General features: G+C 53.3%; 2 protein-coding genes across 3 annotated transcripts; one reads left to right on the top strand and one right to left on the bottom strand.

Annotated features, from left to right (window-relative positions):
- The first annotated feature begins 2,427 nt into the window (after positions 1-2,427).
- Positions 2,428-5,999, top strand: LOC121443579 (tumor protein p63-regulated gene 1-like protein). The gene is made up of 4 exons (XM_041645393.1): positions 2,428-2,769; positions 2,867-3,043; positions 3,975-4,128; positions 4,875-5,999. The coding sequence occupies exons 1-4, from the start codon at positions 2,495-2,497 to the stop codon at positions 5,067-5,069; spliced, it is 801 nt and encodes a 266-aa protein (XP_041501327.1). The 5' UTR covers positions 2,428-2,494; the 3' UTR covers positions 5,070-5,999.
- A 144-nt stretch (positions 6,000-6,143) lies between these two features.
- LOC121443578 (WD repeat-containing protein WRAP73) lies at positions 6,144-19,548 on the bottom strand. Of its 2 annotated transcripts, none has more exons than XM_041645392.1 (12): positions 19,421-19,548; positions 16,451-16,603; positions 15,779-15,895; positions 13,000-13,072; positions 10,983-11,047; positions 10,246-10,332; positions 9,973-10,107; positions 9,818-9,895; positions 8,407-8,512; positions 7,577-7,702; positions 6,989-7,180; positions 6,144-6,749 (listed from the first exon to the last, which is right to left on the bottom strand). In XM_041645392.1, exons 1-12 carry the CDS (start codon positions 19,487-19,489, stop codon positions 6,607-6,609), a joined length of 1,344 nt encoding a protein of 447 aa, XP_041501326.1. In that variant the 5' UTR covers positions 19,490-19,548; the 3' UTR covers positions 6,144-6,606. The 2 variants fall into 2 exon arrangements, with proteins under 2 accessions (XP_041501326.1, XP_041501325.1); XM_041645391.1 differs by having other exon boundaries at positions 6,149-6,749; positions 10,944-11,047.
- Between the last annotated feature and the right edge of the window lie 4,573 nt (positions 19,549-24,121).

The following is a 24,121-nucleotide window of genomic DNA, read 5'->3' as shown; positions in this document are numbered from 1 at the left end:
TTCACAGGCAGCTGCATCACTGAAAGCCGATCCTAGCATGGGTGACAATTCCTAAAGCTGGCACCGAGTGGCTTGTAGATAGCTGGACGGACAGGAGTCTCCTTCGGCGGTTCCTACTGCTTATGTAACCCTGCGAGGGCCAGGGCTCTGCACTGGTCACTTTCAGGGACTTCGGAGTGTTAATGAGCTTCCCTCCTGATTCTAGAGGGAACTGCTACGTGGCAGCCCCTGCCCCGTGAAACCTGGAGCGAGGGAAGCCGACTGGAACCTTGCTGCCCCCAGCAGAGGCTCAGTTAAGACTGTAGAGCCCGACTCCAGGAGCAGAGCAGCCCAGGCGTACAAAGGGACACTCAAGGACCAGCCTGCTGAGCATCCCACACAGAGAGAGGTGGGAGAAGGTTGTCAGAGTCTCCCCTTAGATTCTGGCCACAGCTTTCGGGGGCCCCCTCTGTTGTAATTCTGACCCAGCTGCGTTCATCGATGGAGGTGCTACAGTTCACCAAGAGTATAAGGTGAACCGGGGTGGAGTGGGGGGGGGCATCATCCATGTTGGGGCAGTCTTTTGGCGATACAGCTGTTTGGGGGGTCATCTACATTCCTACAAGTAACCCTCATCTCTGCTCCCACAGCTGAGCCCAGTATGGTCAGTATGCTCAGTTACCCTTGTGTAGAAGTGCTATTCTGCTCTGTCACTGGTGCCCTGCCTGGGGAGAGCACATCTCTGAAGCTCACTCAGCGCTCCCAGCAGCCACAGGAGACACGATGGCCCCACTGAGACAAGGACACAGAGAACCAGATGGGAGACGGGAGCAGGAAGCTGGCAGTGGCCATAGCCCCACTAACTTAGGCTGCCCAAGCAATCGCAGAGCTGCTCTGGGGTACTGGTTGACAGAGGAAGACTGGGCCTATAGTGAGAGCATAAGTGTGTGGGTGGGTGCGCCACGCACATGGGGGGGGCAGTCTACAGGAGGAGAAGCAGTTCTCAGCCACACTTCCCACGCTGGCACTCTTAGCACTAAAGTGTTGCAGCACCTCTTGTTACTGCCACGGTTGATACGTAGTAGTGAGTGACTACAGAGGAATGCTGTGTGGTCCCCAAGTAAGTTCCAGTGCGGGGAGCTTCCAGAGACAGGTCTGATGTCCCAAGGCTGCTGGCTCTTACAGGATCACTCCGAACCCTTCTCCCAAGTCTAGCATGTACAACAGAAGGCGGAACTCTGCCATGGTTAGAGTGCCCAAAGTGCCAGTCATGCAAGGGGCTCGATCCATAAACCTCCCTACCAAGTACAGCTTCCACGTTCGCCTGTGCACACTGACAGACACGGAACAGACCGACAGGTGCAAACAGGGCTATAACAACACAAACAAGGCAAAAAACCCAGAGCCCTGGTGGACTGAAGTCTCTCTCAGGAGGGTGTCCGGAACCAGGTGAACACAGGATATAGGAGATAAAAGGCTTTGGGGGCGAGGAGGGAGTAAGAGGGAACGTGACAGAGACAGGGAAGTCAGAATTGACCACTTGGGTGAAGGTTTAAACTGTCGTGGATGCACAGCCCTCGGAGCCTGTGGGGACGGTGCGATGCAGGTGACATGGGGGTCAGTTAGGTTCTTGGAAGGACAGCTGAACCCAGGCTTGTGTCGCTCATCTGGACAAATAGAGTGCCCCGGCGACATGCCGATTATGAAGCGATTACATACACCAGCCACCCAAAGGGAGCCATTATCCCGCTGTGAGGCTGCTGGGCTGGATGAAGAGAGCTAAGGAGTATTTATCTTTCGGGGAGGAGCTGCGAGACCCAAGAGTTATCCAACGTTTTCTTCCAAATCCCGCAGAGCGGCATAGTCTGTGATTCGGTAACTCACCAGTGAGCGTCATGCCCAATGTGAACAGATGCCCCGCACACACCCAACTACCAGTGTGCACAAACCCTAGAAAGCCACACACCCAAGGTGGCCCTGGTGTTCATGTCCACACCTTAGGTACCAATATCCCCCAGTGCCCATCCAATATGCCACACACCTGAGGTGCGTGCACACAAGGCAAGCAGCTCACCCTGAGACGCCTACATCTGAGGGGTCCACACCGAAGCACCCGCAATCCCCAGGTGCCAACACCCCCTCCAGCGGTGCGCACACCTCCGCGGAGCGCGTGGCGCCGAAAGGCACGCACCGTGACCTTGGAAAAGGTGAAGGGCGTAGAGTCGACGCCCCTCGCGCCACCCCGCCCTCCGCGCAAGCTGGACCGAGCCTTCCCTTTCCTGGTCCTCAGCCAGGAGCCTCCCAGCAACCTACACCTTTTCCTGCCGAGTAAACAGGAAATGGCTCTGCGTGTGGCGGTTGCTTCCGGCCCGGGGCATCGGTGATTCTGAACGGCAGCGCGCTGCAGCCAATCGCAGGAGACGACTGGGGAGCGAGCCAATCGCGGGGCGGGCGAGGTCGGACGGACGCCGGGGCGGCGGCCGCGTCGGTGGGGCCGGCGGGTGGCGGCGGCGCGATGCTGCAGCTGCGGGACACGGTGGACTCGGCGGGCACAAGCCCCACGGCGCTGCTGGCGGCCGGCGAGGATGGGGGAGCGGGCCGGCCGGGGACGAGCACGCCGCTGCGCCAGACACTGTGGCCGCTGAGCGTCCACGACCCGACACGCCGCGCCCGCGTCAAGGAGTACTTCGTGTTCCGGCCCGGCACCATCGAGCAGGCGGTGGAGGAGATCCGCGCCGTCGTGCGACCCGTGGAGGACGGCGAGATCCAGGGGGTGTGGCTGCTGACCGAGTAAGCCTGCGCGAGTGCGCGTGGGAGCCTCGCCTCTCGGCCGCCGGGTGGGCAGCGGGCTGGGGCCCTGGTAACAGGCGGTCCCTCTCCCCTCCAGGGTGGACCACTGGAACAACGAGAAGGAGAGGCTGGTGCTGGTCACCGATCAGTCACTGCTCATCTGCAAGTATGACTTCATCAGCCTTCAGTGCCAGCAGGTGGTCAGGGTGGCGCTCAGCGCGGTGGACACCATCTCCTGTGGAGAGTTCCAGTTCCCTCCGAAGTCGCTCAACAAGTAGGTGCACCAGCGCACTACACGGCAGGGCCCCTGCGAACCCTGTAAGTTCCGTTCTTACTAGCTAAAGGCCTCATCTTGAAGGACCAGTGAAAAGGACCTTAAAATAGAAACTGTAGAAACTGACTTGAGGGCTGCCCAGTACCACCTTAAAAGGGCTGCCGGCACTAAAAACCGGTTACCAGTTAGGATTGTGGAATCCTAGCCCACTGTTAAAAGCTATGTTAAGTACTGAACACTCCCCAGACTGGGCATTTTACCTCCAGCAGGATGGGAGCACAGGGTATCTGTTCAGTCTTTTTCTGGTTCCTGTTTAAAAGAAAAGCAGATTGGCTGATTGATTCGTTGATTGAACGTACTAAAAACCGGATACATTAGAAAACACCTAACAGCCAGTTTTCAAGAGCTGGTGAGCTTGCTATAAAAGAAGTATTCTGAAGCTTAAGAGGCCCATACCCGTGGGTGGTGGTGACACACACCTTTAATTCCAGGACCCAGGAGGCAGAGGCAGGCGGATCTCTATAAATCTGAGACCAGCCTGGTCTACAAAGTAAGTTCCAGTATAGCCAGGGCTACACCGAGACACACTGTCTTGAAAAACTGAAAAAGAGGCCCATACATTTGAGCCCAGTCTATGGCAATTTGAATAGGGAATCCAGGAAGCTAATGGCTGCGAGCATTATTCAGTAACACATTAAGTAACGAAAACATCCATAATTTGGCCAGACTGAACTGTATGCCGGTTTCACTGGCTGTAAAGATGAGTCTTAGCATCACCAAGACATGAACTTCTTACTCTCAGAAAGTGCTTGAAGTGGCTAGCGGAGACCGTTGTTACACTGTACCCCAGCTGTCCCTGCCTTCCCTGATAGCAGCTGGCTGCAGCGTTGGACTCCAGTGGTAAGCAAGGCTCTTTCCCCTCTTCCATCAGGCGAGAAGGCTTTGGGGTTCGCATTCAGTGGGACAAGCAGAGCCGCCCTTCTTTCATCAACAGATGGAACCCCTGGTCCACAAATATGCCCTACGCCACCTTCATAGAACACCCAATGGCTGGCATGGACGAGAAGACTGCGTCTCTGTGCCATGTAAGCAGATCCGAGGCCCGGGGCCAGCAGTGAGTGTGAGCACTTGAAGTGCAGGTCCTGATAGTGGGGCCTCGGAACACGGGGAGACGCCCATCCCGCTGCAGGATGCTCAGTCTAGAGGGGGCGAGTTGCAGTCCTAGTGAGGCTGTGCAGGTGCTGCCGCTGGTGCAGGCGGGTACTTGGGAGGTGCTGAGGGAGCCCTGAGATCCTTCAAAAGGGCACATGTGCAGCATATAGTTCATTGTGTACATGCATTCCAGACAGGTTATGGTAGGGCTGAGAAAGTCCTGTCACTGGATGACATCATAGTCCTCATGAATTTCTCCATCTGTGATGGAGTGCACAGCACGCCAGCGTGCAGCGTGTGGTGATGGTCTCGAGTGCACAGCACCCCAGTGTGCAGCGTGTGGTGATGGTCTCGAGTGCACAGCACCCCAGTGTGCAGCGTGTGGTGATGGTCTCGAGTGCAGAGCACGCCAGCGTGCAGCGTGTGGTGAGGGTGCTGTCGGAGGTCACGTGCTCAGTGTCCTTTGTATCACCTCAGGGCGTGTGCTGAGTCTCCTCATGGTGTCTTTAGTGACAGAGTGGTACTATCTGGAGCTGAGTGACGTTTGGACAGATGAGTCACCTGGTGACCCAGCCCTTAGCACTTGACCGGATGACTTCTCAGAATCCCCGTTTCCCATGTAGTGGAGTACTGTTGTCTGCCTTGAGGTTAAGGTTCCATGTTTCTTCTCTCTTTACAGTTGGAAAGCTTCAAGGCTCTCCTGATCCAAGCTGTCAAGAAAGCCCAGAAGGAAAGCCCACTGCCAGGACAGGCGAATAGCGTGCTGGTGCTGGAGCGCCCACTCCTCATCGAGACCTACGTAGGGCTCATGTCCTTCATTAACAACGAAGCCAAGCTGGGTTACTCCATGACCAGGGGCAAGATAGGCTTCTAGTCTTCGTGGAGGGACGCGGTGTGCCACCTCAAGCTACCCACTGCGGTTGGAGAGAACACAGGCATGGTCCCTTTAGGTGCCTGCTTAGAATAGTCAAGCGAATTATATATATTTAGTTGGATATTGGACACCTTGGCAACATGATATATGAAGGCAGAAATACTGGCTGTCCCTATGCCACCGTGTTCCTTCTGTAACTCCACATAAATGTTTTCTCCAGTGTCCCTGCTGGGCTTGTTCTTCCTGCTCTGCCTCTCCAGCATGCTGAGCAGAATGTGCCCGCCCACTTCTGCTGAACACAAACTGTTGGACACTGGGCGGAGCAGAGCGACCCGTACCTGCACTGCAGATGCACTTGCATTAACTCCCCCCGCCCCTCGCCGCCCTTCAAGTTTTGTATTTTGAAATTCAGCCCGTTTTTTAAAAGCTAAATACAATAGCAGTCAGCAGATCAGTTACAAGAAAGACAGCCTGCCTGGTCACTCCTAGCGAAACTGCTCTTCCCTGAATATGTTTGACCTGAAGTCACACTTTGCAAACTAATCCAGCTTGGGTTAATACAGTTTTCCTAGGCCCAGGGACAGTCAGTCTCATGACATAATCCAGGCCCTTCTGGAAGTCATGGTGGTGGGTTTTTATCATCCTGTCTCTGTTTAAAAGGGACTGAGTGGTTTGGTTTAAAAAGTGCATGTTTATAATAAGCAGACCAGCCTGCATCCCCCTGGCCCCACCGAGCTTTGCTGAGCTTCACCACGCCAGCCACACACGGTTTCCCCTGTGGCTCTAGCACCTGTCAGTACACTGTAGATGCTGGCCTGTCACTCGATACCTCTGCCGCAGCTTTAAGTTAACCATGGATGTGACCAGAATGACCTCAGATGCACCTGGTCTTTGTCCTCTGCTTTTGGTCTTGTAGTAAAGACGCTGAAAACCAAATGAAGTCGCTCCTTTTTGAAGTTACTGTCACAAAACAGTTGCACCAACTAAAGACTGTCTTGAGGCCTTAGGGACTGAACCTGCTGGCTGGCTGGCTGTGGACCCTCCCCATAGTCCTCTTTACAAAAGTTCAGATGGGCAAGTCCACAGTCCAGGTTAAGAGCCTGGTTCAGATAGCCCAACATTTTGGTATGGCTGCTTTCAGGCCGTTTGCTAGAGATGTGGAGCTGTGCTGGGTGGGCTAAGTGCTGGGGGAGGCACGGGTGCCTGAGGACATCCTGCTGCAGAGGGGCTGCACAGATCCACAGTAGTCACCCTTGGTCAAGAGCACTCTGGAAACAGCTCGGAATATAAAGAGACATAAGGCAGCTAAGTGTTGTTATCCTCCTAAGATAGACCTTGAACCTATGACCTAAGGCCTTGAGGGAAATGACCACCCTTGTCCCATGGATTAGCAAATACCTATTTTATATTACAGTTTATACATATTTACAGAACACATCACTACAGAAAACTGGATATCCCGTCCCATCAGGAGCCTGTGCAGCTGTTGCTTGTGTTGAAAGCAGCAGGGCCCGTTGCCTCGGTTTCCACTCAGGTCCTAGGCATGGCCATCCCGTTGTCCACAGGCTGCGCCAAACCCCTCCTTGGTCTCCAGAAAACAGAGACAGAAGTGGTCCTTGCTGAGGAGGGCCAAGGAATCCCCACTCAAGTGCCAGCACAGTCCAAGCACTGGGAAGTCACCTAGAGAGACAGGTGGTCAGGGTCAGAGCAGAGATCAGGACCAGGGAGGGCATCCTACGGATTAAGTGAGGATCCTGGCGAGCCCAGACTGATGCAGCCAAAGCCTATAAAGCTTGGGCAGCAGGTCCCGTGTCAGGTTACACACTGGGCAAGGTCCTGCAAGTTTGCTAAAAGCCATGGGGGTGGGGGCATGTCACCGCTAGGCACGAGCCACCGTCCGTTGGCTGGAATATGCTTACCTTCCCCAGGTACCTGCACGGACACACAGCCTGCAGGAGACCACAGGTACACCTTGCTCCCGCCTGTACAGATGGCCAGCCTTGGCTGCTGTGGGTCCCACTGAAATGAGCGCACTGGAGACAAATGCTCCAGTACCACAAACAGCTTCAGCTTCTGAATGTCCCAGACCCAGACAGCGTTGGGGACATTGTCTGCAAGGAAACAGAGATAGGGCACCATGTCAGTGCCAGCCCTCTTCGAGCAAACCTGACTCAAAGGATGTACTAGGCTTCTTTCTCAGGGACTAGCACCCAAAACAAAACAAAACAAAAAAGACCCCCAAAGGCCATAAATCCCTCCTTTTCCCCTGTGGTTTTTACATTTGTAATTGTGAAACTATGCAAACAAAACCAGAGCCACAGAGGCCAATGCTGGAGGGAGTAGGCGGTCAGCCAGGGCATGGGCTGACTAGCTAGGAGCTGCTGTGCAGACCGTCCACAGGGAGAACAGCGCACAGCTGCCCTCCTGAGCTGCTTCTTATTCATTTCTGCTCTGGGCGTCAAGCGGTGCAGGGAGCAGCTGACCCTGTCCAGGAGTATGACACTGACCGTTTCTTGTTGCCAGGAAGTAGCTGTCAGAACTGAAAGCCAGCATCCCTACTCCCATCCTAGGGTTAGCTCTGTCAGCTACCGGCTTCAGAGTCTGCAAGGCAACTGGCCCAGAGGCGATCTCATCTGGAACACAGCAGGGAGGACATGCCAGGGTGCTGGTTAAAGGGGGGAAGGGAAAGCAGGCCGGCAAGTGTGCAAGAGATCTGCTGTGGGAAGAGGCCTGCTCACGAGTTCCCTAGGGGACAACCGTTCTATTCCACTGCAGAGAGGGCCCCAAGTGGGGACAGGCCCATGCAGTCTGGAGCCTCCAGGAAGGGTACAAACATCATCAGGTCTGCTTTCTGAGCTAGTCCGAGCTGCTTGAACATCTGGCCAGTCTACCCATCACCAGCATCTGCACAGACGGCTGGCTGCCCTTTTCCAGCTGGGAGGTGAAGGAAGATTATCACTCAGCAGAAGATGTTAGCTAAGCACCAGCCAGTACGAGCAGCACCTCTCAAGCCTGGCTGCCCTCAACCCTGCAGGGCAGGAAGTGAAAGGCTAAGCTACCAAGTACATGTCTGCTCCTGTTCTCTCTCCCCCCAATCCCTCTGAGGTCCATCAGAGAACTGTCGACGGCCAGGACTGTTAAGCTACTGTGACAGGTGGGATGAGGGCACATGGACTACAGGGCAGCGTGGGAAAGGTGAGCATCACAGGAGAGCACTGGTCTATGCTGCAGGGAGCTTGAGACCCCAGCTGAGATCTCCCCCACCCCACCTGAGATTCACATGGACAGAGGATTCTCATCTGAGACAAAGCACAGGCTTTCTCCCTCTGCTGCTTACATTTGCTCTCTGAGGTAGAGAGGGCACCAGCCATTGCTCGGGGTGGTGGGAAGGACAGGTGGCCCAGCCCCAGCTGTGGGATCTTCTCAGCTTCCTTATACACAACCTGAAAAACATGATTTGGCCACTAACCAGTTTGTGACAAGAACCAGGGACTCGGGAAGGTGGCCAACTTAAGTGCCAGACATCACAGTTGCTGGGAAGAAGAGCACCAGTCTGACCCCTTGCAGTGAAGTTCGGACAGCTCAGCTGCCACCTCAGTCCTGCTGACCAGGCTGTCCTGGAGAGATGGGCCCTGACTACATGACGGTGTCGTGGTAAACAATGTCACAGCCATGCAGAAGTGGCTTGTGTGGGTGCCAGGCCAGAGGGCAGTGAGCAGCAAGCCTGTGGGAGCAGCAAACAGCCAGGCACAACAGATTCGCTGCTAGTGTGGGTCTTAAAACCCATGAGCTGGGGCTTGGCTGCCAGCAACTTTAAACAGTGTATGGGGGATAAGGCAGGTCACTGGAGGTGTGCCTTAAAAGCCTGTATTGGGACCTCGCCTGTCCTTCCTCTCTCCTGGCCACTGTAAGATTAGCTCTGCCCTGCCATCTGCTCCTTACCACAGTGTGTTGCCTTGACACAAGCCCAGAGTAAGAAGGCAAAGGGTCCACGGACTGAAGCTCCTTTTCCTTTAAATTGATCCTGTCCCAGTGACATAGCTGATTTATACACCAGTCCCGGTAGAGAAACCATAGCACACACAGAGACCTAGACGCATGAACCACAGGCAAGCCTTGGCGGCCTGCAGGGCCAGCCTTGCACCCTGCCGTCCCTCACCTGAGCTCAGCCAAGGCCAACCACTACTACTGGAAGAGCACACGCTAAGCCAAAGCCTCACCTCTGCCCAGCTCTTCCTTCCTCCAGGTTCTGGCCTGCAGCCCCGCCCCTTCCTTGTCCTCCTCAGGTCTAGCACCTCAGTGGATGGGTGACCTCTACAAGGAAAGCAGAAGTCTGTCCTTGCTGCGGACTGAGAGATGACAGCGCAACTCAACACTGTGGAGCTACAGAACATGCCTTTCTGGTTCCCAGACCTGAGCTGCCCCTTGCTCCCCAAGGTCTGCACAGAACAACTCTCCTGGCCCTTCCCTGCTTGTCTGCACAGTGCCTGGCAGGACGGCAGATGTTTGAGACTCCCCAGTCCCTCTGCTAACACCAGGGACCAGCAAAGGACAGAGCATGGATGAACACAGCATCTGGCTAGGACAGAGGCACAGTCCACAGAACCTGGACTAGACATGCCCTTGACAAAAGAGGGTGTGAGGGCGCAGGGACAAGGAAGACGACATCACAGTAACCAAGGAAGTCAAGAGCAGCTCACAGCACCAGAGACACCACCATGCTCAATTCAAGATTCATGCAGACTTACTGTCTTGGGATTATTAATGGTTGCAGGATGCCCAAACTCGGTGATCATCTTCCAGGTCACATGATTAAGGAGGCGCACCTGGGGAAGGAACCATGAGGATGACATGCAGGCTGCAGACAGCTCACGGAGGTGGCCAATCCCGAGCCATTTCCCACCTTTCCGTCATAGCTCCCAATGGCCAGGAACTGACTACTGGGGCTCCAGGCCACAGACTTGATGCCCAGGGACCACTCATAGGCACAATATGCGGAGAGCAGGCGGCCGTCCAGGGAGTACAGCAGAATCTTGTACTGCAGACAGACAGTAGACAGGTCACAGGTACCGAGTGCAGGCTTCAGTGCCCAGCAGCTCGCTGCAGTAAAAGCACACACAGGTACCTGCAGGTGCGTGCTCTTGAGAAAGAATGTGCCGCTGGCCATGTGCTATACCTCCAAGCAAGTGTCCCACGCTGCCAGCACACAGCCATTCGGGGCCCACTCGATCCCTGTGAGATCCTGCGTATCTGTGTCAAAGTGCTTCCAGACGAGAGGAAAACACGACAATTTGAAAAAATTTCCTTATATAAGTGCATTTATTTCACAACCAATGCTTTTGGCATACGTATCATTTCACATGCAGCACAGACAAGACAGCTGCATGCCGTCCTGGCGAGTGCCAGCCATTCCGGGCCAGGCGCACATGCCCTCATCCTCCCGCAGCCTGCTTCCCAGTGTGCCCCCTCGGATATCTGTTCATGGGTTTGAGGCGTGTTTGCATGGAGGGCGATATGCTCACGTCACAGCTCCTGAGACATCTTGCCCAGGGCCAACTCAACAGCATTCCTCCCAGCAAGGCATTCCCTTACACAAATGAGGGTTCAAAGTTCATGCCAATGCCTGGCATGCACCAAGTGTGCACACAAGGTCTGAATCACACTTAGTGTGCACTGCTTAAAGGCACACACAGTACTCCTGCCCTCTGGCCACAGAAACCTCATTCTACCTACACCAGGGACTGCAAAGGCCCCTGGAATCATCAGAACACTGGCTCTGCCCCTCTCCGCCCCCACCCCTGCCAGCAGGAGAGGACTGCCCTACCCGGAGGAGCTGCCCCTCTCCCTGACCCCAGCAGGAGAGGACTGCCCTACCCGGAGGAGCTGCCAGTCGCTGCACACAAAGATGCTCACATAGTCCCTGCAGTCTCGCCTCTCTGCCAAGGCCAGGTAGCGGCCATCCCTGGTGAAAGTTATTCCTGTGGAGAGAGAATGTACTGGAGCCAGAGCGTGGACAAATGCCCAGAACAGCAGGGACTTTACAGGGGACAAGAGAAAGAACCAAGCAAGAAAAGGGGAAGCCCCAGAAATGTGGTGAGCAGGACACTGTCACACGGGAACCTGACAAGCAGAGAGATCTCACTCCTCCAAGTTAGGTGGGAGCCCAAGTACCTGATTTTTAATGTGTCAGAAATGTCACTGACTGAATGCAGGGCCTAGCTGGTTAGTATGTTTCACAAAGAAACTACAGGAGACACTTGTGGTCAAAATCCAGCTTGCTATTTTGTGTGTTTGGCACACGTGTGTCGTGGCATATGTGTGTGTGTGTGTATAAAGGTTAAAAGACAGTCTTAGGCGTCTGTACTCCCCAATGACCTTGTTGAGATTGTTTGCAACTGCATGTGCCAGGCTAAGTGGCCTGCCAGCTTCTGAAATTCTCCGTCTCCAGCTCCCATCTTGATGTAGGAGCGCTGGGACTGCAGACTTGTGCGGCCGTGCCTGCTCCACAGTGGGCTCTGGGGTCTGAACTCAGTGCTGGGACTGCAGACTTGTGCGGCCGTGCCTGCTCCACAGTGGGCTCTGGGGTCTGAACTCAGGGCTGTGCCTGCTCCACAGTGGGCTCTGGGGTCTGAACTCAGGGCTGTGCCTGCTCCACAGTGGGCTCTGGGGTCTGAACTCAGGGCTGTGCCTGCTCCACAGTGGGCTCTGGGGTCTGAACTCAGGGCTGTGCCTGCTCCACAGTGGGCTCTGGGGTCTGAACTCACGTCTGCAGGCTTGCACAAGCCCTTTATACCCTGAGGCAGCTCTCTCGTCTGCTACTGCATTTCTTACTGTTTTTGGGTTTATCTTTATTATTCTCAGTTAGTGTATAGGTTGTGCAGAGAGAGCAGGAGCGCCTGCAGAGGCCACAAGTCCCATCCCCTGGAGCTGAAGCTATAGGCAGCTGGGAGCCCCTGACATGGGTGCTTCTGGAAGAGCAGTGTGTGCTCTAGCCCAGAACTTATCATTTCAAATAAATGAATATTCAGTATTAGCATAAAAAACCCGAGGCCAAGGTTGCTGCTTCATGAATGATAAGAACATTTCAAAGAACAGAAGACTAGAGGACACCTCCACCCAGACCCAGACTGTTGTTCAGCTACAGTAACACTTCAGACTACAAAAAAGTCAGAGTGAACCTAAAGTGCACTTCAGTCCAGTGTGACCTGCAAACTGCTTATGGCAGCAAAGAATACAGTACGACGCCCGATGTTTCTCGGTCCTTCTACTGTATGTTGTTTCTGGGATCGAGGGCAGTGATGCATACACATCCCATCATCCCATACACTCTGCCCAGGGCTCCAATGGCGAGGGGCTCCTGTCTCTTTCCCCTGCTCTGGGATGCTCAGATGTGACCGGATGTGAGCCCTGACAGAAGAGCTAGTGAAATGAGCTGGAGATGCTCAGGGGTTAAAAACGTACGCTGCTTTTCCAGAAAACTGGACCCCAGCACCCAAGACAGACAGCTCACAACCACCTGTAACTCCAACTCCAGGGACTGGGATGTCCTCTCTAGACTCCACGAATGCTTGCATTCACATTACACACACACACACACACACACACACCTGATTATAAAAATAAATCTTAAAAAAAAGTGAGTGCAGTGAGGCTGCAACAGGCACTGAGGGAGAGCGAACTGCCCTTCCCTCCCAGGACGCCACCCTCTGCGACTCTCCACAGCATCCTGCTGTCAAGGAAATAGCATGCAAGCTCTTGCTTACAGAGACACAGGAAACAGCACAGAGTGAGGAGAGCCAGGTGATACCTAAGGACACAGAGGAAGGTACAGCCATGGAGGCTGGCTGGGAGGGGTCTGCTGCTGCAGCAGCCACTGCTTTCTGCTCTCTGTGACAGACTGTGTGTGTGTGAGGGGCACTGGCAGACTCACCCTGCTGACAGGCTTTGGGATACTTGATGTAAGACACAGATTTTGTGCACAGGGACCAGACGGTTATTCGCAGCTGCCAGGGAGAAGGGGAGAGAGAAAGGAGTTAGGATGTTTCCTGTCGCTAGAAAGACTCTCGAAGCTGAGAAGATAAAGGTGGACTCACGTTGTACACGCACAGCAAGGTTAGTTTAGCATGCTTGCATGAGCGGCTGTGAGAGCCCTGATCGTCACCAGTCGTCAGAGGGGACATTGACTCCACAGCGCAGGGCTGGGGCAACGTCAGGGTGAAGGTCTCACAGCTCAAGGAGGCAGTGGAGTTTGGAAACTCGGCATTCCTCCAAATGCCAAGTGTCTAAGATCCCAGCATGTGTAAGACAGAGACAGGCAAGTGGGCTAGCTTAACTAGACCTGGACAGCTAAGTTCAAGTGAGAGACACTGCCTCAGAACGAGGTGGAGAATAACTGAGGAAGACACGCAACATCGACGAGACGACGTGGGAACTCGCACACACCCCACGACGCAATTCACTTCAGTGCCCTAGCCTGGTAGCCATCTCAAATCCTGATGCGAGCCCTCGGAGGTGAACCCCTCCATCTGCACTGGCCCAGCAGGATCCTGTCACTGAGCCCCAGGGCTCCCCACAACTCAGATCTCAGCAGCAGAGCGACAGCTGAGGATGATCCAGCAAGCCTGTCCTTTCAAGGAACAAGAGCAGCAGCTATGACTGCCAGGAGGGGCAATGGACGGGCATATTTAAATAAATACACGGGCACTGCAGACCCCAGGATCCCCCAGAACGGGGAGAAGATGGCTACTGTGCAATGCAGCTCCAGCAGGCTCTCGAGGCCTGTCGGTGTTCCGAGAAGTGTGTAGGTGTGTCTTCCACTGCTGAGGCGACAGCCCAAGTTGGCCGCCTTCTTGTTGTCTCACAGGAGACAGGGACTCCTTGCACTGTACAGCGCCTTCATGGATATCCTGCCTCCAGAAGGGTACCCATGATCTAACTGTCCTGCGTGGGAATTGCATGACTCTCAGTTATGTGTCCACTCTACTAACGGATGCCTGTAGGGTCACCTGCTGACCATCAAGCATAGCCGTGGTAAATGAAGTCTGAGGGATTTTTTTAAAAGCTAAAACTTAAAAGCTAGGAATAAGGTAGGGCATGGTGACACAAAGCTTTAATCCCAGTCATCAAGAGGCAAAGACAGCAGATCTCTGAGAGTCTAAGGACAGCCAGGGCTACCCAGTGAGACCCTGTCCCAAAATATAACAAAAAGGTGGCTTCCTCAGGGTGCCCCTTGCTAAGCCATGGTATTCCTTCACACCCGAGCTGAACAGTCACTTCAGGGCCACGGGCCAACAAAGCCATCGAAGGCGACCTGAACGTTTTACTCTGTCCAAACGTCCTCTCCATTTCAGTATGTGTGTGACTGAATGAATAAAGGTACTCCTTTTTTTGGGGGGTGGGCATTAACTGAGGGTCTGAGATCTGGAGGCTGGACTCTGGTCTGCAGAACTCTAAGCATGAGGACTGCTGATCAAAGTTGTCTGGAAAACTCTCAAATGATCCTCTGACAAGCCCAGGCCACTTAAGAGGCCCAGTTAAGATGTTAGCATAACCAGTACAGAGTTGGCCTGTAACAGAAGACATAGACTTCCAATCCCAGAGTGTTTTACTCCAGAACCCAGACTTCCAATCCCAGAGTGTTTTACTCCAGAACCCAGACTTCCACATCCCAGAGTGTTTTACTCCAGAACCCAGACTTCCAATCCCAGAGTGTTTTACTCCAGAACCCAGACTTCCACATCCCAGAGTGTTTTACTCCAGAACCCAGACTTCCACATCCCAGAGTGTTTTACTCCAGAACCCAGACTTCCAATCCCAGAGTGTTTTACTCCAGAACCCAGACTTCCAATCCCAGAGTGTTTTACTCCAGAACCCAGACTTCCACATCCCAGAGTGTTTTACTCCAGAACCCAGACTTCCAATCCCAGAGTGTTTTACTCCAGAACCCAGACTTCCACATCCCAGAGTGTTTTACTCCAGAACCCAGACTTCCACATCCCAGAGTGTTTTACTCCAGAACCCAGACTTCCAATCCCAGAGTGTTTTACTCCAGAACCCAGACTTCCACATCCCAGAGTGTTTTACTCCAGAACCCAGACTTCCAATCCCAGAGTGTTTTACTCCAGAACCCAGACTTCCACATCCCAGAGTGTTTTACTCCAGAACCCAGACTTCCACATCCCAGAGTGTTTTACTCCAGAACCCAGACTTCCAATCCCAGAGTGTTTTACTCCAGAACCCAGACTTCCACATCCCAGAGTGTTTTACTCCAGAACCCAGACTTCCAATCCCAGAGTGTTTTACTCCAGAACCCAGACTTCCACATCCCAGAGTGTTTTACTCCAGAACCCAGACTTCCACATCCCAGAGTGTTTTACTCCAGAACCCAGACTTCCACATCCCAGAGTGTTTTACTCCAGAACCCAGACTTCCAATCCCAGAGTGTTTTACTCCAGAACCCAGACTTCCAATCCCAGAGTGTTTTACTCCAGAACCCAGACTTCCACATCCCAGAGTGTTTTACTCCAGAACCCAGACTTCCACATCCCAGAGTGTTTTACTCCAGAACCCAGACTTCCACATCCCAGAGTGTTTTACTCCAGAACCCAGACTTCCACATCCCAGAGTGTTTTACTCCAGAACCCAGACTTCCACATTCCCAGCGTGTTTTAGGCACAAGGGACAGGATGGGCCGCGTTCGGCCAGCTTACATGGAATTCAGTTGTATTCAGAATGTGGCGGCCGTCCGGACTCCAGCAGGAAGCAACCAGCCCCGCGGAGCCCTCGTCGATTTTGCAGTGCCATTCCGGCTGCTCCAGTGACCAGACCTTGAGTCATAAAAGAAACACAGGGTTGCAGAGCGCGGTTGCACCACCCACAGCCTGTAAGGGAGAGGATGCTACCTTGTCACCTCAGGTGTCCCTTTAAAAGGATCCGCTCTTGTCTCCGTTCCAGAACCTCACTTAGTTAGGCTTTGTGGATAACAGTTCACTGCCTTCCAACACTCCCTAAACACAAATGCCTCCCACTCCGGAGAACATAGCTCCGAGACTAACAACATTTTAGTGCTTTTCTTTTCTATTTTTTAAACATCAAAAGTATTTGGATTAAACTATTAGAGAACATTAGGTATTTAAAGAAAAAAACTTTAGAGTTTCTTTGCATTTTTGTTTTCAAACCTAACTAGAGGATACAAAAAACCCCACTCCTTCCTAGTTATGCCCCTGGGAAAGTTTCCTAATTCTAACTCTGCTACAGTAACAGCACCGGACCAATTACACAGGCCCTGTGAGTGCAGGCGCCCATCCACACAGGGGACTTACATGAGCCTTACCTATATGTCGCATGTACCTGCCTACACACACGCCTGCCCCGGTACACACCTGCACAAGCCCCCGTCTGTACATGGCACACAGGATGAAGAGGGAGTCTGCTGACCACTCTATGTGCTGGATCTGGTCCAGGCACGTATACAACTGAAGGATCTGAAGGGTCTTCCCATCCCGGATCACTAGCCGGTACTGGACACAGGAAGCCTGAAAAGTGAGGCAGAAGGCACTCAGTAGTGTCTGCTCTACAGGAGGGCAGGAGGGCTCTCTGGTGTGGAATGCCCTCTGTGTGCTGTGAATATGTTTTATTACCATTGGTTAATAAAGAAGCTGCTCTGGTCTATGGCAGGGCAGAATATAGCTAGGCAGAAAAGCCAAACTGAATAGAGGGAGGAAGACGGCGGAGTCAGGAAGACACCAACAGCAGCCAAAGGACTAAGATGCCAGGGCATTACCGGTAAGCCACAGGGCACGTGGCAAAACACAGATTATTAGAAACAGCTTAATTTATATGTAGAGCCAGCTACTAAGAAGTCTGAGCCATCGGCCAAGCAATTATAATTAATATTAAGCCTCAGAGTGGTTATTCAGGAACGATGGGTGGGAGAGAATCCTCTAGTAACAACAGTGAGGCCGTGCTCAATGGTCACCTCCTTTCCTCCTGTCTGGCATGTTTCAAAGCTGCCAGTAATTACATTCGTTCCAAAATTAGAAGAAGAGAAAGCTGGTGCATACAAAGATTTAAACGTTCTACCACGCAGTTTCATCACTGTGCACACTGCACATCTGTCCAACATTCAACTGGAATCCCCAGATTTGTACAAGTAAATTTATTTTTTAAAAAAATTAGATTGGTGTGCATGCCTATAATCCCAGCACTGGGGAGGCAGAGACACGCAAATTCCTTAGTTTAAACCAACCTTGGTCTGTAGAATGAGTTCCAGGACAACCAGAGCTACACAGGGAAACTCTATCCTGAACCACCCCCACCACCAAAAACAAAAGAAAGAAAAGGGAAAAGGGTTTCTTGCTTGGGTGTGATGGGACACACCTGTAACTACCGCTCTAGGGAGATGCTGAGGCCAGCTTTGCATATTACACTATAGTCTAAAAGAACTTGCACTCGCCTCAGATGCAAGTTTGGATTCCCAGAAGTCACATAAAACTGGGTGTACTTGTTTATAATGCCAGTGTTCCTGTGGTCAGAAGGGAGGCAGAGACAGGGTAGGTCAGCTAGCCTGGTGTAAGCAGCAGAGAACAAGAGACCTTGAATGGAACAAGGTGGAAGTCAAGCAATCATATTCCAGTTGTCCTCTGCCCTCCGTGTGCGTGGCCCCCATGTACAATTGCACACTAACACAGACACACGTGCACGTGGTGCACAGGCAGACTGAAAAAAGAGAAAAGGAAGCCTAATTCGTCTTCTGTGGAAAAAAGAGAGCGCAAGGGCCAAGTGCAGGTTAGAACTAGGGCCTAGCACAGGACTTAGGTTTTCACAGGACAGCCTTGTGAGCTGTGAATTCCAGAGTTACCAGGTCCAATGAATTCTTTAGGAACCATTGAAGACACTGAAGCAGGAAGCATGGGCCAGCTCTGCCCAGTATGGCAAGATTCCCAATAAACAATTATCAGGAGTTTCACAACATTTTGATGAGTGGGCAGTCCCAAACACAAACATCAGATAACTAAAGGAAACCTCCTTGCTGTTCATAAGAACTTTCAGGAAAACAACCCTCATCTGCCGAGATACTTGGAAAAAGGTAAAATGTTTCGAGGTAGGAGTGTGTGTGTGTGTGTGTGTGTGTGTGTGTGTGTGTGTGTGCGCGCGCGCGCGGCACCTGTGTAAATTCTCTCTTTCCACCCTTCCATGGGTCTCAGAACTCAAGGTGTCAGGCTCGCACAGCAGTACCGTAATCTCCTAATACTACCTCTATTCTGACACTCACTCCCTACTTTCCTAGAATGACACAAAGGCGGTTAAACGATGTCTCAAAGGCCTGGGTAAAAACAGCAGAGTGTGGATTAAGAACCAAAATAGCCAGGCGGTGGTGGTGCATGCCTTTAATCCTAGCACTCAGGAGAAGAGGTAGCTCTCTAGAGGCCTACCTCACTAGAGTGAGTTCCGGGCAGCCAAGACTGCACAGAGAAACCTTGTCTAAAGAGGATGATCAATGCATAAAAGGAAGCTCATTAAAAAGCATGATTACATTTGTATGCGGGGAGGGTCATACACTGGCTGTAGCTTATGTGGCGGTTAAGACAGCTTGCACAAGTCATTCTGCCCTTCCATTATGTGGGCCCTAGCGATGGGACTCAGCTACTGGTCCAGAACCATAGTTTTTATAAACCGAGTTTGTTTTCCCTGATGGCTTCCTAATGCCAGTGGTCATATGGGTGTCTGTCACCCATAGAATGGACAGCTGACATCCAACACTGGGACCAAAAGCTAGTTACTTAAATCATCTGCATGTCATGGAGGAGGAGAAGTAGCGCGGAGGAGAAGTAGCGCGGACCAAAAGGAGGGCACCATTTAACCAGATTACACGCGAGCAAACACAAACTATGCCGTTTGTGACAAAGTAACAATGAGCTGGCATCGCCTAACCCAACTTTGACAAAGGGAAACTGGAGCCGGGAGGCTGGCATCCGCCCAGCCCGCGCCACCTGTTCCAGGTCCCCCTCCCTACCATGACCACCTGCCAGAATATCGACCTACCCCCAGCTCCATCCCTACCCTGCCCAGGCCACCCGCTCCACTTGCCCCTTCCCTACCCCGGCCCCCTGCCAAGACCCCCCTAGTCCTGCCTGGCTCAGGCCCTCTTTCCACACCCTGATCATCTACCTAGATCTCCCCCGTCCGGCCCAAAACTCCTCCCCTGGTGCCCCGCTTCGTCTGGCTCGAGTCCCCCTGGCCGCCCCCCTCGTCCTGCTCGGGCCCCCTTCCCGCCCCTCTTCGACCCGCTCTGGCCCCCTGCACAGGTCGCGCGCCCACGCACAGGTAATGCCCCGCGCACCGCGGCTCACCAGGTACTTGCCGTCCGGGGAGAACCTGCAAAGCAGGCCCGAAAGCTTGAATGATTCCGAAAAGTTCATGGCCGCGGCCAGCCGGGGCCAGCAGCGCCCTAAGGTACTGCCCGCAACCGCCGCGGGCCGCGGCCGGAAGTACGGAGGCGGAAGCAAGCTGCAGCCAATGGGAGCCTCTAGCGGCCGCGCGGCATTGTGGGGCGGGGAGTCCGCTCTCGTGCCTTAAAGGCGCCTAGCGCCTTTGCGCCATAAAGGATCTATGTGCAAGCCGCGGAACTCGTGGCTGAATTTTGACTTCAGATAAGTCACAATATAAATATGTTCCCAGATGTTACATGAGACATACTTAGACTAAAAAACTCCCTTATCTAAAATTCAAGATTTAACTAGGCGTCCGTACTTGTAAATAAACATTTGTTTACTTGTAAATACATATGTAAGTATGTAGTCGTATGCAGATAAACCTATTTTAGTATGTAACAAAGTTTCTGTTACAGGGTTTAGGGGCGCGGCTCAGATGGCAGAGTGCTTGCTTAGCATAAATGAAACTCTGGTTTCGGTGCCCAGCACCGCCTAATCCGGGCACGACCGTGCACACCTTTAATCCCACACCTGAAGGCAGAGGCGGCGGCAGTTCAAGGTCATCCTCCGTTAGAACGTCTTGGCCTACGTGAGATCCTTTCTCAAACAAAACAAAACAAAATATAGTATCTATTACAATTTATTTTCTATGTATTGTCTAAGTATAAATATAGGTTTGCTTTGAGGTTTTGTTGAGAGCGACCACGAGCAGCACGACCTAGTGACGCTCAGGTGCTTCGCAAGTCTAGGGCGAAACGAAATCGTAGGCACGTCGATCAGCTCACCTTCCTGGATGTTAAAGTGTGAACTTAGAGGCTCTTGATAGCAGCCCTGCTAGGCGGCTGTGGGACAGAGCGCCAACCGGGCTTCAAGCCCCGCTCGCTCCCCAAAGAGCCCTGCTCCTGACTCACGCGGCGTCCCAAATCCTCGGTCTCACAGGGCTCCCCATTCCCGTCTCATTCTGGAAGCTGATTGCTCCTGTTTGCACCCAGAGCTTCTGAGGATCAATTTATCGCGCAGCCACTGCCATGGGTGCTGGGTCCCGAATTCTGAGAGCAAAGCAGACCTGGTATTGTTTGGTTAAGCTCCTAGCTACGAACCTCTTCCTCGCAGATACATCTAATTTCCGAGTAGGATTGAATGAGGGTACTTGTACCGTTAGGAGAGAACCTAGAGAGTGCCCGGAATGCTGGCCTTTTCTGTTCCCAACCAGTCCCAAACTTGCTTGTCCCCACCCTGTACCTAGCAATCGGCCTGGTTCATGGTCAGAGTGAGAGGGGGAAATCGGGTCTGCGCCCGACCTCTTCTCTTGCAAAGCCACTGGTGACACTAACGTAACTTCGAGGGCGCGTGGGAACGAACATCTTGGGCTAGGACCACCCTGCAGAGCCACTAAGGGGCCCCATAACCACGCAAGGCAGGGCACACCCGGTGGCCGAAACCGACTCCGAATTGAGATGAGGGACCGCTAGACCGCTCACTTGCCCCGCGGCGAGATCGCTGGTAGTGCAGTAGGCATCTCAAGCCAGAGATGAGTCTGTGCCTAACCACAAGCCGCTCTGTGTGAGCAATTTCTGGGCATCCGTTGAGCATCGCCTACCACACCAACACCCACGTGCACTTTAGACCAAGAAACGACTGATACCCAGGGCTAGGAAACCCGGACGGATCCGGGAGGGAGCAGGGTGCCACCCGTGGCCCCAGGGTGTATGGGTTCAGGAGGCACGACCTCTGATTGAAGTTTGAAGAGTCGAACCCAGAGGGTCTGCACTGAATACTCTTTCCAGGCGGGCTGTGGTCTCCATCAGGCAAATCGAGAGGGGCTACGAACTGTTCTCAGAGGAGACCGGCTGGTGCTCGTCGGTCAACAGTTCTCCTCCAGGGCTTCCAGTCTTCAGTTTCGGTCCCTCCTCCAGGTTTACTTCGGCCAGGGCTCGCCCTGGAGAAGGCGCAGCTACCCGGCTGAGGGCACTCCTGACCCCCTGAGTTGCAGGCGCTTGGCAGTAGAAGCAGCGAGGGGTTCGGAGGAGATGGGCATCTGGGGAGAAGGCGGAGGAGAGAATGGGAGAGAGTCCAGGGCGTCGGGGGCCGAGTGTGCACCTGGGTCCAACCCCTCGGCGCCTGCGCACCCTTCCTGGCGCCCCGAGCACCGCCAAAGGTCGCGGTCCCCTACAGCTCCGCGAAGGGCTCCGGCTACTAGCGTGCAGTCCGGCACGGAGACCCCGCTGGGGTTCCTCTGGGCGACGCGCGCCAAGCGGTGGCGGGAAGGAGGCGGGAGGAGTGGGGCCGGGACCCCGACTCGGGCAGAGCCAGCTGGGGAGGCGGAGCGCGCGTGGGAGCCCTGGGCCGGGGTGGCCGGCCCTCCTCCCGCTACGGCTGAATGCCCGCGCTGCGTTCCCGCCGGTCCGCTGCAAAAGGCGCTAAGCCCGCGGCAGTCCCTTTGCCGCCGCCTCCCCGCCCGGCGCCCATATAACCCGCCGTCCCTGAAGCCCGCCCCGCAGCCCAGCGAGAAGGCAGCGGCTCAGCCCGGTTCTCTGCGACGCTGACGCCCCGGCCAGCAGCCAGGTAGGCAGCCCTGGGACCGGTGAGAGCCAGGGATCCCTCCCGCGGCTCTGAGGCTGGGATTAGGGTGAGCGGCAACCGGCAGCCGGGATGCTAGCCGTGGGAACCGCCCCAGGGACCTCGCGTCAGTGGCAGGAGGGGCCGGAGTGGGCTACCAGAAGATCCAGTTGGTGCCTCGGTAACCCTGGGGCCTGCCTCCTGCCCACCCTGTCCACCACAGGTAGCAGGTGATCCCTGGAGATACTAGAGCTTACTTAGGTCTCCAGCGAGTGGAAGTTGGGAGGTGCAAGGAATGCGAAACCCGAAGGCCTTTCCGTGCATGCCCTGTAAGCAGACTAAGAGAGTCCAAAGCCAGCTAGAGCCACTCTACGCTGGCCCGCTGGTCCCAAGACGCGAGTTACCTGGAGGGTTGTTGCTTCACCTGCCTCCCTCCCTAGTCTTCTAGGAGAGAATCCAGGCTGCCAGCGCTGTCTCCTGTTTCAGATCAGGTCAGATCCTTCTGAACCGGGCAATGCGCTTAAGAGATGAGCACATGTGTAGGTGCCTGTCCGTACACACAGAGGTGGGGGGACCCCAAGACCCTTGGTTCCCTGTATGTGCTGTGATCTCTCTATTAATTAGATGTGCACTTGGGACCTGGTTTGCAGCAATGTTTGAGGAAGGTTGCTGTTGTGTTTGTTTTTCTTCATTTAAAATTCAGTCCTGTGTGTTCCTGCCCCGATGCCGCATGGCATCGTCAGAGGATGACTTCTGAAGTCAATTCTTTTTCCATCTTACCGTCTTGGGGATTTAACTCTCAAGCGTCCAGGCTAGGCAGCAAGCACCTGCTTGGTTTTTGTTTCTGTTGCTCTATGTTATCATTAACTTGGGAAGAAAATCAACGGAGACAAAATTCATCACAAATTCTCGGCGTGTTGCAAATGCCGATCCCCCACACACACCTTCATTCTTTGAATTATTCAGTAAAAAAAAATTTAAACATTACCTTGTGAACAAAAGGAAAATATTTGAAATTTTGCCATTCATGATTGTATAAATGTGTATGTAATCTTAAAAATAAGCGGCTTCAAAGAAGTTGCATTCCCACTAGTCTGGCGGGACTGGGCTACTGGTTGGCCTAAGTGGGAGGCTGCCTATCTAGCTCAGGTACTTGCGGGTCCTTGCAGGATGCTGAGCACACCTGCTCATGCCAGGTGGTCACCCCATTCCGGTGGGCACCCTGTTTGCAAACAGTCTGGGACAAGTTACTTAACCCTTTGGAACCTCAGTTTATCCATCTGCAAAAACAATCATAACAGTGTCTTTCTCAAAAGGTTGGGAGAAAAGTAGCCAGGGCGCTATATCCAAAGTGGTTGGGAGAGTGCTGATATCCACCAAGTGGCCCCCAAATGTGCTGGCTTTTGGTCCTAGATTTTGACTGTACCCCAGGAAGAGGATCAGTCCCCAGGTTTTGGAGAGGTGGTGGCAGCAAGGCAGGAATCTGCCTCTGACCTGGGTGCAGGCTGGTGGCATCTATCAGGAGTAGGTCCTGTGGTAAAGATGCTTCTATTTCATGTTTATTTATAGAGCATGCCCAACCCAGGTTCTGGAATGGACTTCCAGTGGTGATGCATTCAAAGGAACACAGCTAAAGTAGGGATGAAGAGGGAGGGGAGACTGAGGGCTGAGGGAGGTTCACGGAGGCCGGGGTGTATCCAGGGATGTACTAGCCCTGAGACTCCTAGAACTCCAAAGCAAAGACGTTTTCGTCATTGCCTTTAATTACAGCTGCTTGTACACCTCAGTGGGAGACTGTTTCTGTCACCAAATTCAAGGGCAATTTACTGCCCAGAAGCAACACAAATGACTGTGTACATGGTGAATGGTGTTCATAAAAAAAAAAAGAAAAGAAAAGAAAAAGCGAATCAGAGAAATCCTCAAAACACTCTTGTTTGTTCCTTCTAACAAGCCAGATTTAGTTTCTGGTTCATCAAAGACTACGTTGAAATGTTATTGGTACCAAATTCTACTTCAACTTCAGAGAAGAAACTATGGAGTAATATTCTGTGACAGAGATTC

Source organism: Microtus oregoni, unplaced genomic scaffold, assembly GCF_018167655.1.
Source record: "Microtus oregoni isolate MIOR12 unplaced genomic scaffold, Mior012 000109F_ref0000275, whole genome shotgun sequence".
NCBI lineage: Eukaryota > Metazoa > Chordata > Mammalia > Rodentia > Cricetidae > Microtus > Microtus oregoni.
The sequence above is the reverse complement of the archived record's forward strand: the minus strand, read 5'-3'. Positions and strand labels throughout refer to the sequence as shown.